Raw genomic sequence first — 15,757 nt, forward strand, 5'->3', positions numbered from 1 at the left:
GAGACTAAAAAGAAAGGAAAACATGATATAGGAGGGTTATTCAGAGAAAGTGCCTTTGTGCTAAGGTTGGAAGACTGTTTTTGACATACCCGTGGGAGTAGCCATAATCGTAGGCTGAGGCTGTCTTCCGACTGGCAGCAAATGCATGGGTGGACGCAGTGGCCCGGGAGGCCTGCTGCTGGTAGGAGGCAGCAGACGCCAGGCTGAAGGCCTCGGATTCCTGGCGGTGCGCCGCTGAGGAGCGGCTGCTGTAGGCCGTGGAGCCATGGGTGTAGATGGCAGAACTTTTCTTCTCCTGCTGGTATTGGCTCATGGTGGTGCGAAGGTCCCTGTTGCGGTAGCTGCTGTCATAGTGCTGGTGGAGCTTCTGATAAAAGGGCAGAGACATCTTGTGCCCTGGAGGGAACCAGGTAACCTATAAGACAGCAGCAACTTTTGAGCGAACCATTAAGAACAAGGTATCTAAATCCATATGTAAAAATAAATACTCTTATTTTTTCCAAGAAGCAAATAGAAAAGGATGTAAAGGTTAGCTTAATTGGTTACTCAAATTTTCTGCCATTGGGTCGCCTTCTTGTGTGGGTTCTTTTATTTTTTGTTTTAATATCTAGGAGGTCTTTACAAATTTTCCCTACCCTAGCTATTGTGTTTTTCCCTCAGACCTTTCATAAAATGTATTTCTAATTTTCTGGCATTTCATTCTAATAGGTAGGGGCTTCATCTGAGAGGATATGTAATGATGGTGAGTCTGTGTACAGTCAATGTGGTTTTCATTCAACAAATAATTACTGAGCACCTACTGTGAGGTACTGCTGCAGCACAAGAAATACAGAGATGAACAAAGCAAAAAAATCTCTAATCTGATAACCTTAGATAGAACCTTATGTTCTATTGCAGGAGATAGCCAATAGAGAAAATAAATAAAATGTAAGGTATAACAGAATGTACTAAATGCTACAGAGAAAAATGAAGCAGGAGAGGGAATTGGGATGTGATTTTAAACAGCCTCATCGGGGATGGCTTCGGAGCCTGAAAGTGACATATAGTATGAGAATACCTCATGCTTACATCCAGAGTGTACCAAATGGAAGAGCATCGCAAAGACACTAGATGTGCCCATTCCTATTATACTCTAGGCAGTGAAACTGCAAGGAGTGGGGTGCAGGGAGATGTACAGGAGATGATGTCAGGGTGAGGGGATAGACAGTGTAGAGTCCAACAAGTGACTATAGGGACTTTGTTTTTCATTCTGAAAGGGCTAAAAAACCATCAGAAGATTCTGAGCTGAGACTCTTGAGTGAGTGATGCTGAGATACGTGCTAGACATCCAAGTGGAGATGTTAAGTTGTATTCCTAACTTTGGAGTAGAGGGTAAAGGTCCAGGAAAGACACCTACATTTGGCAGTAACCAACATATAGATGGTATGTAAAGCCAAAACATAGATGAAAATGACTCAAAATGGAAAAAGAAGTCCTAGGACTGAAACTTGGAGTTTGTTTATATTGTTGACCCTTGAATGATGCTGGGACTAGGGGTTCCAACTCCACCTCCACCCGTGCAGTCAAAAATCTTCATATAACCTTAGACTTCCCCCCAAACTCAACTACTAATAGACAAGTGTTGGCTACAAGCCTCACTAATAATGTAAACAGTGGATTAACACATATTATGCATGTAAGCCAAAAGAAAAGAAAATATTGAGAAATCAAAAAGAAAGTGTACTATACTTATCTATGCTGATTATAGATAACTATATACTTGTCTATATTATCTATAGTAACTACTACAGGTAACTATAGTTAACTATATTTATCGATACTAACTATAGATAACTATATAATTGTCTATACTATCTATGCTAACTATAGTTAACTAACTATACTTACCTCTATTAACTATAGATAACTATATAATTGTCTATACTATCTATACTAATTATACTGTATTATTTTTAACCAAAAATATTTGTCAGGGGGCCCATGCAGTTCAAACCCATGTTGTTCAAGGGGCAACTGTATTATCCTATAATGAGCTCTCCCAAATTTCACAAACACTTCCAAAAGGTACAGGGTCAAACCAGGCAAATTATTTGCTCCCTTAAAGAATATGAAGCCTTCTAGTCTTCTTACACAAAGGAGTAAGAAAGTCAGTCACAGTGTAGCAGTTTGTATTATGAACTTTTACCAGTTCAACTGATGATCAAAGATAAGTTTGCTTAGCATAGGGAGGGGCAACTTCACACTGTATGAGCCTCTTGAATAATGTGTCCCCTGACAGGAGTCTATTAGCCACATTGCTAACGGACCTGGATGAAGTAATAGTTTTATGGAAGCCCCTCTCCCAATTCTTAATGTGTTTATGCATGCTCTGAAATGTTACTTCTAAATTTTAAAGTCAATCTGGTTATGAGGTAATCCATTTTTTTTCCCAATCTATTTTTTGATTATTTTAAGTGAGGAAAGAATCCTTTTAAACTTGCCATGTTTTTCTGTTAAGTTTAAATCCACTTTTTATTTAAACTCTTTTAAAAGTCAGTATATATTCCCGAGAAGAAAATCCAGCAAACTGCACTTCAGAAATATTTATCTTGGGGCTCATGGAAGGTATCAGTCTACATGGCATTTCCCAAGAGGAAAAAAATAGCTACTAGCAAGCAACTTTGTGTCGACCCTTAAATAGATTGCTATCTTCTGTTCTAAAACATACAGAATAATTACCATATGTAATGAATAATTATTAGATAAATTTTGATAAAACAAAAGGATTAGAATATATTACTTGGAAATATGTTAAATAGTTATAAAGATAATAGATGTTTCTTTAGTGACACATACTACATTGTAACATGGCAAATATTACTTAAATGATCTCCAATAAATGGTGAATGACCTTCCTATGTATTGTATTATAAGCTAAGTTCATCTATGCTAATGTGACTTGAAATGCTGTCATTTTTCACAAAATAAATCTTGAAATATCTTGCCCCAATTTACTTTCCACTCTCTTTCTAGTTTCCCCCAAATATATTTCTTTTTAATAGTACTTAATATTGCAGACACATTCATAATGTATTACAAGTAAACAGAGTCTGACTTTAAGTCATCAGAGCTGGTTGTCACTGCTCTGACCTCTAGAATGAAGGTACAACTACCTCCTCTTCATCAAGTAAGTGAGGATTATCCACAACACATGACAGTTAGAGTATGTTGGGAAGAAAGGTGGCTTGGTTGTCTTCTGTTCCTTTAAGGCCTGGATTTTCTTTATTTTTTTCTCTTTTTTTAAATAATAAATTTATTTTTTATTGGTGTTCAATTTGCCAACATACAGAATAACACCCAGTGCTCATCCCATCAAGTGCCCCCCTCAGTGCCCATCACCCATTCACCCCCACCCCCCGCCCTCCTCCCCTTCCATCTCCCCTAGTTCGTTTTCTTTCTAAATATAATTTGGGAATTTTGGAAGAAATATTAATTCCATAATTGTAATCCTGATATGATACTTGAGCATAGGCATGAAGGCCAAAAGCTGATTAAAATCATTCACAGAAGTGTTAACTCTAGGATCATTCTGTGGAGATCTATGTTGCCAATGAGCTATTATTTAGCCATTTTCAGGTTAAATATATCATAATGTACTCTTACATTTATCCACATGGCATTGTCAGAACAAAATCACTGAATTAGAAACTAGGGACTTCAGACTTAATTTACTTCCTTTTGGTCTAATTTATAATCAGGGAACATTGTAGGCATATGGAAGATAGCAAACACATTATTTCCTGCCACCTCATCCATCCCAGATTTCAACCAAACCACTGAACTGTAACTTAGAAAATACTTGGACTCACACTTACAGTTCCATCTGAGACAGATACTATCTCCTTATAGTTCCAGGAAAAGTAGCTTAACTTAAAAAGAACAGTGTGGATGTGAGAGGAGAGCTGTGCCAGCAAAAACTGGCACCCCGCTGTTTTTGTCTTCCTTCCCAGGGGCTCCACTGTCCTATTTCTCTGCAATTCTGACCTCTCTTTGAGAAAACCACTGAACTCACAAGATAGAAAGAAACCACACACACACAATGCTGTTAAGCATGTAAAATATCAAGTGCATTCTTCTGCCTCAATGTCACACTTACCAGTTTTCAAAGGAGTGATGGTGGTGGGAATGCTTCGATGTGGCCGTGGAGCTGGATGAAAGAACGAAAAACTCACGTAGGTTAAATCCCCAAAACAGTGAAGAGGCAGGGCTAAGACAGGACCCTGGGGACCAGTTCAAAAATAATGCATGTGGTCAGGCAGCAGAATGTCAGAGCCACATAGCCAGCCTTTTATGGCCAAGAAGGCAGACAAATATAGCAGCAAATGGGGAGGGTAGTCCCAAACGAGAGGAAGAAAGAGGCACTGACAGGTAGCCGCCTTGGTAATGTAATTACATTAATGCCTGTCAATGGATCTGTACTGATTAACCCATGCAGGATTTTTATTTGGCTATAGGAGCTATTTTCAATCTCTTTATCATTGAATATTTAAAAGTGTAATGGAAAAAGTAGTTTGTGTTGAGAACTAAAAATAGATGTAGTAATCTGATTCCCAAAATGGACTTCATGGAATTTTAATGCCAAGATATGATTCTGGGTATGCTATTTGTAACACATGTACAGTACATTTAAAAGACACAAGGTGAAAAAAGAACTTGAGGCTCACTACAGGCAAAACTGTTTAAAATGGGTTACATGTGGTGGTAATTTGGGTCTGACAATACACAGTCACTGTTTCTCTCACGTCAGGAAAGTTTTCAAAGTCACAGCTTCAAGCTTGAGTATTTGAATCCTTTTTTCATTAAGTAAAGCTTTTGAGAAGCAACAAGTTTTACCTTTCCTAAAGTCAGAGTAGGGTCAATCTATCTAACAAGAGATTCTCTGTTTTGTAGAGTATGTAACAAATTAGCATGTGGTATAATCTGTGGTCAGAGCCCACATTTTGGAGTCAGACCAGAGCTATATTCCTGGCTATCCATCGCACTTAATAGCCAAGCAATTTATTTCTCCTTCCTAAGCTTCATTTTCCTTCCCTACAAAATAATATCCAAAGTATGGGAATGCTGCAGAAATTAAATGCAATAATGCACTTAACCCAGTGATTGCCACATAATACTCAGTGGACATCAACTATTATTACTGCTAGAAATAATTTGAAAGCTCTTTGTTCAGATGATACGTATTGAGTGGTTTGTGTTCTGACATCATATTATAGTGATATTACATCAACTGAATGCAGATCACTTGTAACTACCAGAATATTGAACAGACCCAGTATCACAGTTTAATTTATAATTACTTTCTTGGTGATAACTACAGTAACGCTGAGACACTGTGATGGGCACTTTATACACACGACCTCATTTAATTTAATTCTCATGGTGCCCTGCAAGCTAGGTATGATTAGCTTCATTATACAGCCAAGGAAATCAAGGCCTCGAAAGGCAAAGTCATTTGCCAAAGATCACACAGCTAGTACACAACAAAGGCAATTCCTTCAATCCATATTTGGATTCCAAACCCCATGCACTTTTTGTCATGCATTGATGGATCCTCTACTGACACTTCGTTTATAAGAAAGTAGATATTTTGAAGTGGCCTTCAAGGGACACCTGGGTGGCTCAGCAGTTGAGCATCTGCCTTCAGCTCAGGGTGTGATCTCGGGATAAGGGATCAAGTCCCTCATCGGGCTCTCTGAGAGGAGCCTACTTCTCCCTCAGCTTATGTCTCTCTGTCTCTCATGAATCAATCTTTAAAAAAAAGTGAAATGGCCTTCAAACACACTGTGAGTCTCCATTCACAACCGACATCAGCTTCTGGACTATCCAAAGTGTGGGATCCCTAGGTGGCGCAGCGGTTTAGCGCCTGTCTTTGGCCCAGGGTGCGATCCTCGAGACCCGGGATCGAATCCCACGTCGGGCTCCCGGTGCATGGAGCCTGCTTCTCCCTCTGCCTGCGTCTCTGCCTCTCTCTCTCTCACTGTGTGCCTATCATAAATAAATAAGAATTTAAAAAAAAACTGAACTTGGCATTTCTTCATCTATACATACCTCCAATGCGTGTGCACATGGACGTCGTTTTGGCTATTCGGAATCCATGAGAGTTTTCAAAGCTTCATGCTCCTCAAGCATCCATTTGTTCTCTAAACACTCAGTATAGAATGGAAAGTGGTTCTGAGTTTTATCCACCAGGCATGAGAATGGTTCCCAGTGAGCTGTTTCTGTAGAGAACAGGGGTAAGTTGTTTCAAATATCGAAGCAGGAGAGAAGAAATATAGATAAAAATAAGAGATATAAATAATCATAATACTAACTAATATTTATGACCATTTGCTATATCTCATGCATTAATACTAACTGCTTTACAGTATCTAATTTGAACACTGCATATACATAAAAACATTTTATGGATTATGAAGTTGAGATTTAGAGTGGCTGGTATTCTTAATACCACACAACTGTGTGTGACAGAGGATTTAAATGTGACAGAGGATTTAAACTCAGTTCTATTCTACTCAGAACACAGTCTCTTGTATATCATACTACCCTGTCTTTCAATAATTTTATTGCATGTGTGTGTGTGGGTGTGTAGATAGATAGAGCCATGTGCCGATAATGTCCATTAGAAGGAAAAACTGTTACTAAAGAATTTTAATTTTATTTCCAGGGTAACATTTATTAGATCAATCAAATATTTACTGGGCTTTAATCTATGTTAAGATTACAAAATTAGAGAAGTCCATGCACACTTATGGAAATCTAAACTATTATCATTTACTCACTGACATTCAGTATCCCAGTGGAAGTTTATTTCAAACAGATATACAAGATTTAATAAAACAGCAAGAGATACACCCAGCTTAGTATACTAAGTGATCTTTCTGCTATAGAATCATCTGGATTCAGCCTTTTCTAACAACATACTTATGTAAAATATAGCTAACCAGATCACACACATACTGAGGTGTACTGCATAATTAAACTAAAATTAAAGAAGGAAAATTTAGCTGGGCTCATAAAAACCAATTATTGTGATTTAATCATGATTCCCTTATGGGTGAATAATCAATCTGTCAATTACTCTGATGTAATCATAATGCCCTTATAGATGTGTAACTATTCTGAAAACTTAAGGCACCCAGGGGTGCCTGGGTGGCTTAGTCAGTTAGGCATTCAACTCTTGGTTTCAGCTCAGGTCACGATCTCAGAGTCATGAGATTGAGCCCTGTGTCAGACTCCATACTCAGTGTAGAGTCTGCTTGAGATTCTCTCCCTTTCCCTCTTCCTGTCATCATCTAGCTCTAAAATAAATAAATAGGGCAGCCCGGGTGGCTCAGTGGTTTAGTACTGCCTTCAGCCCAGGGTCTGATCCTGGAGACCCGGGATCAAGTTCCACATCCAGCTCCTTGCATGGAGCCTGCTTCTCCCTCTGCCTGTGTCTCTGCCACTCTGCTCTCTCTCTCTCACTCCTCTCTCTCTCTCTCTCTCTCTGTCTGTGTCTCTCATTAATAAATTAATTAATTAATTAAAAATAAATAAAGTAGATGTTATTCTTTCTCCAAATCAACTTTAAACTGTATTAATATTTTGGGGGTGCCTGGCTGGCTCAGTCAGTGAGCATGAGACTTTTTTTTAAAGATTATTTATTTATTTATTCATGAGAGACACAGAGAGAGGCAGAGACATAGGCAGAGAGAAGCAGACTCCCTGTGGGGAGCCTGATGCTGAACTCAATCCCAGGACCCCAGGATCACAACCTGATCCAAAGGCAGACGTTCAACCACTGAGCCACCCAGGCGTCCCTGAGCATGAGACTATTGATCTCAGTGTTGTAAGTTCAAGCCCCATGTGGGGTGTAGACATTACCAAAAATTTTTTTTAAATATTTTATTTATTTATTCATGAGAGATTCAGAGAGAGAGGTAGAGACATAGGCAGAGGGAGAAGCAAGCTCCAAGCAGGGAGCTTGATGCGGGACTCAATCCCAGAACCCTGGAATCACGACCTGAGCCAAAGGCAGATGCTCAACCCCTGAGCCACCCAGGTTCCTTAAAAAATTTTTTTAAATATAAAACTTCAATAAATAAGAGTATTAACATTTTTATAAGTGTGAAGTACTGAGTTTAACAATAGTGTATCCTAAAAGCCAAAGTAAATGTATAAATTATATTAGCTATCTAGTAATTTTCATTTTATAGTAGAAGAGAAAATAGTAGCAAATCATTTTTCTATATATGAGGGAATAAACAAATAAATATTCTTTAGAAATGCAATGTAAACAAAAACTAAATTCCAACTGAAATCAAGAAAATTTTAAAAAGTTGCTGGTTGTAGTTAACTACAATACATGCATCAACACTGTGAGAAAGGGACGCCTGGGTGGCTCAGTGGTGGAGCATTGCCTTTGGATCAGCATGTGATCCTGGAGTCCCGGGATCGAGTCCCACATCAGGCTCTCTGCATGGAGCCTGCTTCTCCCTCTGCCTATGTCTCTGCCTCTCTCTGTGCCTCGCATGAATAAACAATAGAATCTTTTTTAAAAATGTGAGAAAAGAGTATGTATTGAAACCCTACTGTGTCAGGCACTATGCCATGCCCCAGGGTCCAGGGGTGACTAATTCATGTCCCTTTGGGACATAGTAGCCACCATGTAGTTGGGTAGACAAAGTTGGGTACTTATGTAAAAATAATTATGGCACCATGGCATAAGATGATATCTGTCATGTTACCCCACATAATTCTCCAGCTCTACTCCTTGCCACTCCCCTTCCCGCCTTGTGGAATTCCAATCACATGTAATTCCTTGTACTTCCACAAACTCCAGGCATCTAATGCCTCAGTTCCTTCACAAGTACTGTTCCTCTCTGCTCTCCCTCATCCCTGTTGAGCACATGCATATTTCCTCACTTCCTTAACTCTCAGTTCTTGAAGGCTTCCTCTCCTAAGGTCATCTCTCCTGGAAGATTTTTCTAATTCCATTAGGGTAGGAAGTCTATCAAACTATATTTAATGTATGCGTTTTCTTTTCTGTCTCCTGTACTGTGAACTATTGAGGGCAGAAGACGAATCTTTTGTCTAAGCACTCTCAGTACATAGCAGAATTCTTGGCACAAGATAGGCAGTGAATAAATAACTGCTGAATAAATAAAAATGGGAAATGTGGTATTGAAAAAAATCCTCAGGACTAAAGGACTACTTAGAGGTGGAAACAAATAAAAATGAAGAGTCATGGTGGCCAACTATTCACTGATTGGCTGAGGGCAGGGGAACTGCTCAGGAGCTGGTGGGTGAATTCTAGGAGTGGGCCAAGTCTCTAAGCCCAGAAGCCCCCCCATGCCCATAGTTCAGTCAAGGGAGCTCTAATTGAGTATTAGAAAGTAAGACCCCAAAGGCCATTTTCTTTTCTTTTTCTTTTTTTTCCTAAGATTTATTTATTTGAGAGAGAGAGAGAGAGAGAGAGAATGGGTGGATGGGCAAGGGAGAGAATTCCAAGCAGACTTCCTGCTGAGCGCAGAGCCTCATGCAGACTCTATCTCACAACCCATGAGATCATGACCCAAGCCGAAGTCACAAATAACTGACTGAGCTACCCAGACACCCACCAAAGTCCATTTTCTAATATTATTTCTATCTACCTATTTTTCTGTTTACTCATAAATAGATTTCTAGAGTGATACTCAGTCAATGTCAATAGTAACTCAATTAGTGAGCTTTTTTCTTTTTCTTTTCTTTCTTGTTTGTTTTTTTCTTTCCTTTTTTTATAATTAGTGTCAAGAACTGTGAACATACGGATCCCTGGGTGGCTCAATGGTTTGGCACCTGCCTTAGGCCCGGGGTGTGATCCTGGAAACCCAGGATCGAGTCCCACATTGGGCTCCCTGCATGGAGCCTGCTTCTCCCTCTGCCTGTGTCTCTGCCCCTCCCTCCCCCCCCTCTCTCTCTCTCTCTCTCTCTGTGTCTCTCATGAATAAATAAAATCTTTTAAAAAAAGATTATAGAGCAGCCCAGGTGGCTCAGCGGTTTAGCACCACCTTCAGCCCAGGGCGTGATCCTGGAGTCTCGGGATAGAGTCCCACGTCAGGCTCCCTGCATGGAGCCTGCTTTTGTCTCTGCCTCTCTCTCTCTCTCTCTCTCTCTCTCTCTCTCTCTCTGTCTCTCATGAATAAATAAATTAAAAAAATTTTAAAAAAAGATTATAAATAAAATCTTTTTTAAAAATATTATAAATAAAATCTTTTTTAAAAGGATTATAAATAAAATCTTAAAAAAAAAAAGATTAGACAAGCAGGCTCCATGCAGGGAGCCCGATGTGGGACTCGATCCTGGGTCTTCAGGATCACACCCTGGGCCGAAGGCAGGTGCCAAACTGCTGAGCCACCAGGGCTGCCCAAAATAAAATCTTAAAAAAAAAAAAAAAGAACTGTGAACATATTCAATGGAATATTATTCAGTATTAAAAAGGAATGGAGGGATCCCTGGGTGGCGCAGCGGTTTGGCGCCTGCCTTTGCCCCAGGGCGCGATCCTGGAGACCCGGGATGGAATCCCACGTCGGGCTCCCGGTGCATGGAGCCTGCTTCTCCCTCTGCCTGTGTCTCTGCCTCTCTCTCTCTCTCTCTCTCTCTAATGTGTGTGACTGTCATAAATAAATTTAAAAAAAAAGGAATGGAATTCTGATACATGCTACAACGTGGGTAAACCTTGAAGATGTTAAGCGAAGTGAAGTAAGGCAGACACAAAAGGACAAATATTGCATGAGGTATCCTAGTACTTAGATTTACAGAGACAGAAAGTAAAATGGTGGTTACCAGGGGCTGGGAGGAGAGAGAAGAGGGAGTTAGCATTTAATGGGTAGAATTTTAATATGAGAAGATGCAAAAATTCTGGAGATGGATAATGCTGACACTTGGCCAACAATGTGAATGAACTTGGAAAAATTAATAAAAGGAAACCTCATTTAGAATGGAGTCAGAAGGATGTGGGGGGAGTTCTCATGCCCTACCACCTGAGGTCAATTGCAGACCCCACATGAAGAGATGTACCCTACAAGCCATATTACTTTAGCTACTATTACTTTACCATTCCAGCAGGAGGAAGGAAGGTTTTTCTCTTCCCCCTGTAATAGCCCATTCAATATGAAACTATCATGACTTAGCCAATGAAAAGCCACCATACTTCAAATTCCCAGTTTACTCCAATAGACTTTTTATTACAGCCCTCCCAACTCCCTCTTTCCCTCTATTAAAAAAAAAAAAAAGCATTCTCCTCCTTTGTTCTCTGGACTTGGCTATGATTTTGCCATAGCTTGCTAGTCCCTAATTATAATCCTCTGCTATTCCTGAATAAACTTATTTTTGCTTGTAAAATAACTAGCAGTTTTATTTTTAAGGTTAACATACTTAATGCCACTGAACTATATGCTTAAAAATGATTAATATGGTAAATTTCACATTATGTATATTTTACCACACACACAGAAAATAATGAGATTTTACCCTACTCTCAAGCTAACAAGGTAACATGGATGCTGACAAGGCATGAGACTCCTGGGTCAGAGTCCAAGGACTTTATTACTCTCAGCAATGGCAAAGGCCAGAGCATGAGCAAATTCTTTACTGGTTTACTAACCCCCAATTCCCCTAGGGAAAAATGAAAAGGGCAGTGAAACCTGCACAAACACAGGAACTTTAGCTTATGGACCTAAATACTATATAATGAGCATTAAGCATGTTTTCCCTTTACTCCAGAGGTAGACATTTTCTTTATTATATTGGATAGTAAGCTTGCCTGCCTTTTTCCCTGGAAGGAGACCTTCTTTCTATCTTTAAAGGTTGTTCACTACACAAACATCCCTGAAAAGACAGTCTGGAACAAATGGAAGCTAGGTCTTGCTTGCAAGGTACACAGAAACATGACAGATCTATGGAAAACTATCTCCCAACAATCAACATACATTATTTTTACAAAAACAATAACTTTTTTTCTTCTTTTTTTTAAAGTGAGAACCGGGCTAAAGAGCAACAGATGTGAATCTCCAGTTTCATTTTATTTTTCTTTTTGATAATGTTATAGTAGTAGAATTTACAAATAACAAAATTCATCTGTTTTAAGAGTAAAGTTCAGTGAGTTTTAGTAAATTTACAGAATTGGGCAACCATCACCAAAATCCAGTTTTAAAACACTTCCATCACCAGAAAAACTTCCCTTATGCCAGTTTATAGTTAATCGCTGGTTACACCCACAGTCTAGGCAACCACTGTCCTGGCCTTTTTTCTCTACAGTTTAGCCTTTCCTAGAAACAAATGGAATCATATATTATGTAGTCCCGTATGTCTGGGATTTTTTACTTAGCAAGCTGTTTTTGAGATTCATCTATATTGTTGTATGATTCAACAGCTTGTTTCTTTTTATTGCTAAGAAATATTTCACTGAAAGATACCATGTTTTGCTAATCCATTCATCAATTAATGGACTTTGTCCAGTTTGGAGCTGTTGTGAATAATGCTATCTTGAATTTTTAAAATATATTTGTTCTTATATAGTTAACCACATTTGGTCTCACAGATAACAAGGTTTGAAATGCTGACCAAAAAGTATTGATATCTAACACTTACATAGTACTTACTGTTTTCCAAGTAGTATTATAAATACTTTATATGTATTAACTTCTTTATTCCTCACAACACTCTATAAGGTAGGTACTATTATTATTACCCATTCACCAATTATCCATTATTATTATCCATTCACTAATGAGAAAACTGAGCTATAGAGTTCAGTAATTTGTTCAAGTATATACAACTAAAATGTTAGATATTGTGGTAATTATTTCACAATATACATAATTTATTATGCTGTACATTTTTCCTTTTTTCTCTTTTCTTTTTTTTTTAAAGTAGGCTCCATGCCCCACAAGTAGGCTTGAACTGACAACCCTGAGATTAAGACCTGAGTTGAGATCAAGAGTTGGACGCTTAACTGACTGAGCCACCCAGGTAACCTTGTTTGTATGCTGTACATTTTAAACTTCTACATTCTGTATGTCAATTATATCTCAATAAAACTGGGGGGGGGGATAGTGTTAGAATGAGGATTCAAATTCAGATAACCCAGATCCAGAGTTCATGGACTTAACCAGTATACAGTATTTGCTCACAACTAAAACAATCCACTTGTGATAAAATTCTGTAACTTCTTCAAATCTTTTAATAATGTAGATATCAGCTTTACATTTGGGCAGGCATATGTCTTCAAGTATTAATTTGATTATATTCTTTGTTTCCTTCTCTCTCTCTCATACTCTGAAAGTCCCTTTCCCTTTCTCCCCCAGGCCACTCTGAAACAAAAAAACAAAGACGCAAAAACAAATCTTCAGACTTAGCAATTTCAGGTACAAGCTTATAAAGCCAGCTTTTCCGATCCCACCTACTAGATAATACTGAGCCTAGAAAAGAGGAGGCAAATGGCAGAGTAGCCACTAGAGCAGGAGAGCAAGGACCAATAGGTGGAATGGCGTGACCCTCAACCCAGAAGGAAATGAGCCTTTGGAGGAAAGAACAAGGAGTAGAAAGACAAAGAATAATTTATCCTTAAAAATGGACTCTTGGAAGACTAAATGAAATAAGCCAGTCACAAAGGACACATTTGGGGGTACCTGGGTGGTTCAGACGGTTAAGCATCTGGCTTTTGATTTCAGCTCATGATCTCAGGGTGGTAAGATGGAGCCCAGCATTGGGCTCATGCTGGGGATGAAGCCTGCTTGAGATTCTCTCTCTCCGTCTATCTCCCTTGCCAAAACAAAACACATGTGTTGTATGGTTCTATTTACATAAAGTACTTAGGTTAAATTCACAGAGACAGAAAGTAGAATGGTAGTTGCCAGAGGCTGGGGCAATGGGGTAGGGAAAATGGGGAGCTATTGTTTAATGGGTAGAAAGTTTCAGTTGGGGAAGATGAAAAGTTCTAGAGACAGATGGTGGTGATGATGGTACAACAGTGTGAATGAACTTAATGCCACTGAATTATGCAACTTAAAAATGGTTAAGATGGTAAATTTTGTGTTATGTAAATTTCACAACTTTAAAACATGACTTCTGATTCATCACTGTTCAGCATGGACATCCCTCAATTCAGCAGTCCTGGACATCAATAACCCCATTCTTCATAAAAGAGATGGGGACTCATGGAACTTGGCCACCTTGGGCAGGTGATAGAGCATGAAGGGAAAACCATGCCCCTTCCGGGGAGGAACTCAACAGTCTCAGCTGGGAATCCCTTGGTGAAGACAGCAATAGACATACCATTATCACACCTGGTTTTCATCAGTGTATACATACTATGTTTAACCTTGTACATAGATATCCAATAATAATAAATGAATGCACTGTACTATTGCACAATCTTTGGTTACCCAGTCTCTAAATACTGAAACAAGGATGTTTCCAGTTATTTTTCAAGACTAGAAGTCAGGGGTGTCTGGGTGGCTCTGTCGATTAAGACCTTTGGCTCATATCAGGATCCCGAGGCCCTGGAATCAAGCTCCAAGGCGAGGGGGTTTGCATAGCAGTGAGTCTGCTTTCTCCTCTCCCTCTGCCCCCCACACTTGTGCTGTCTCAAATAAATAAATAAAATCTTTAAAAAAAAAAAAAAAAGCCTGGAAGTCAGGGTTAGGAATTAGGAACATCTTTATTTTCAACCCAGCTCTTTTATTACATTTATATATGTTCCTTTCAGGGTCCCTTTAACCTCTCTGGCTCTGCTTTTTTTTTTTTTTTTTTTTTTTTTTTTTTTTACAGTTCCCCTAATAGGGTGGGACTGGAAAAGTGGTTCTCCTTCCTTGCTACACATTAGAATAGCTTAGGAGTTTCTAAACTGTACTCAAGCTCAGACCATATTTCAGGACAATTACCTCAAAATCTCTGGGCATGAGACATGAGTGTTTCTAAAAGCTCCTAAATGACCCTAATGTGCAGCCCAAAATAAAAATAACGTCTTAGGTCTCTTTCTATTCTAAAATGATGAAAGCCTCTGAATTAAAGAGCGAGCTATAAATATTTTGCACAAATAATGGTTTTCCTTTTCAATTACCTCCTTGGAAAGTATTTCCCCAGAAAGGGACTATAAATCAAAGGGTATTTTTAAAAGACTTTATTTATTTATTCATGAAAGATACAGAGAGAGAGAGGCAGAAGGAGAAGCAAGGAGCTCGATGAGGGACTTGATCCCCAGACCCGAGATCACACCCTGAGTTGAAGGCAGATGCCCAACCACTAAGCCACCCAGGCATCCCTAAAGGGTATATTTTGTGAGATTGCTATTTGGAATAATTAGGCTGATCTACAATGCCATCTACCAAATATGAATATACTCCTTCTTCATTGCCACATCAATATTGCAATACAGAATTTTTATTTATTATCAAGTTAACAGATGTGAAATATATCTCATAGCTATTTTTAAATGCATTTAAAAAATTCTTTGTGAGACTGGACATTTCTTCAATGTTAGCTATTTGATTTCTCTCTGTGAGCACTATCTTTTGAGCTTTGCCATTTGAGATTGATAATCCTTCTTGATATCATTATTAATCTTTTAATATAAACAACATAAAATAGCTACCATTGAGACCTACCATGTGCTACTGTACCATGCTTTACATGTATTTTATTTTTTACAAAAATTATACAAGGCCTTTATTATTCCCACATTATAAACGAGAAAGCT

At 38.7% G+C, this 15,757-nt stretch overlaps 1 protein-coding gene across 3 annotated transcripts in view; it reads right to left on the reverse strand.

Moving 5' to 3' along the window:
• MYOM1 (myomesin 1) overlaps positions 1–4,283 on the reverse strand; it is a 132,734-nt gene extending 128,451 nt beyond the window's left edge. For all 3 annotated transcript variants that reach the window (XM_055324291.1, XM_055324292.1, XM_055324290.1), the window contains exons 1-2: positions 4,136–4,283; positions 90–415 (exon numbers count right to left, since the gene is read on the reverse strand). In XM_055324291.1, the coding sequence (XP_055180266.1) occupies positions 90–388 (299 nt within the window). In that variant the 5' untranslated portion in view covers positions 389–415; positions 4,136–4,283. The remainder of the gene's footprint in view (positions 1–89; positions 416–4,135) is intronic.
• Positions 4,284–15,757: the final 11,474 nt, after the last annotated feature.

This window comes from Nyctereutes procyonoides, unplaced genomic scaffold (assembly GCF_905146905.1).
Source record: "Nyctereutes procyonoides isolate TBG_1078 unplaced genomic scaffold, NYPRO_anot_genome, whole genome shotgun sequence".
Lineage (NCBI taxonomy): Eukaryota > Metazoa > Chordata > Mammalia > Carnivora > Canidae > Nyctereutes > Nyctereutes procyonoides.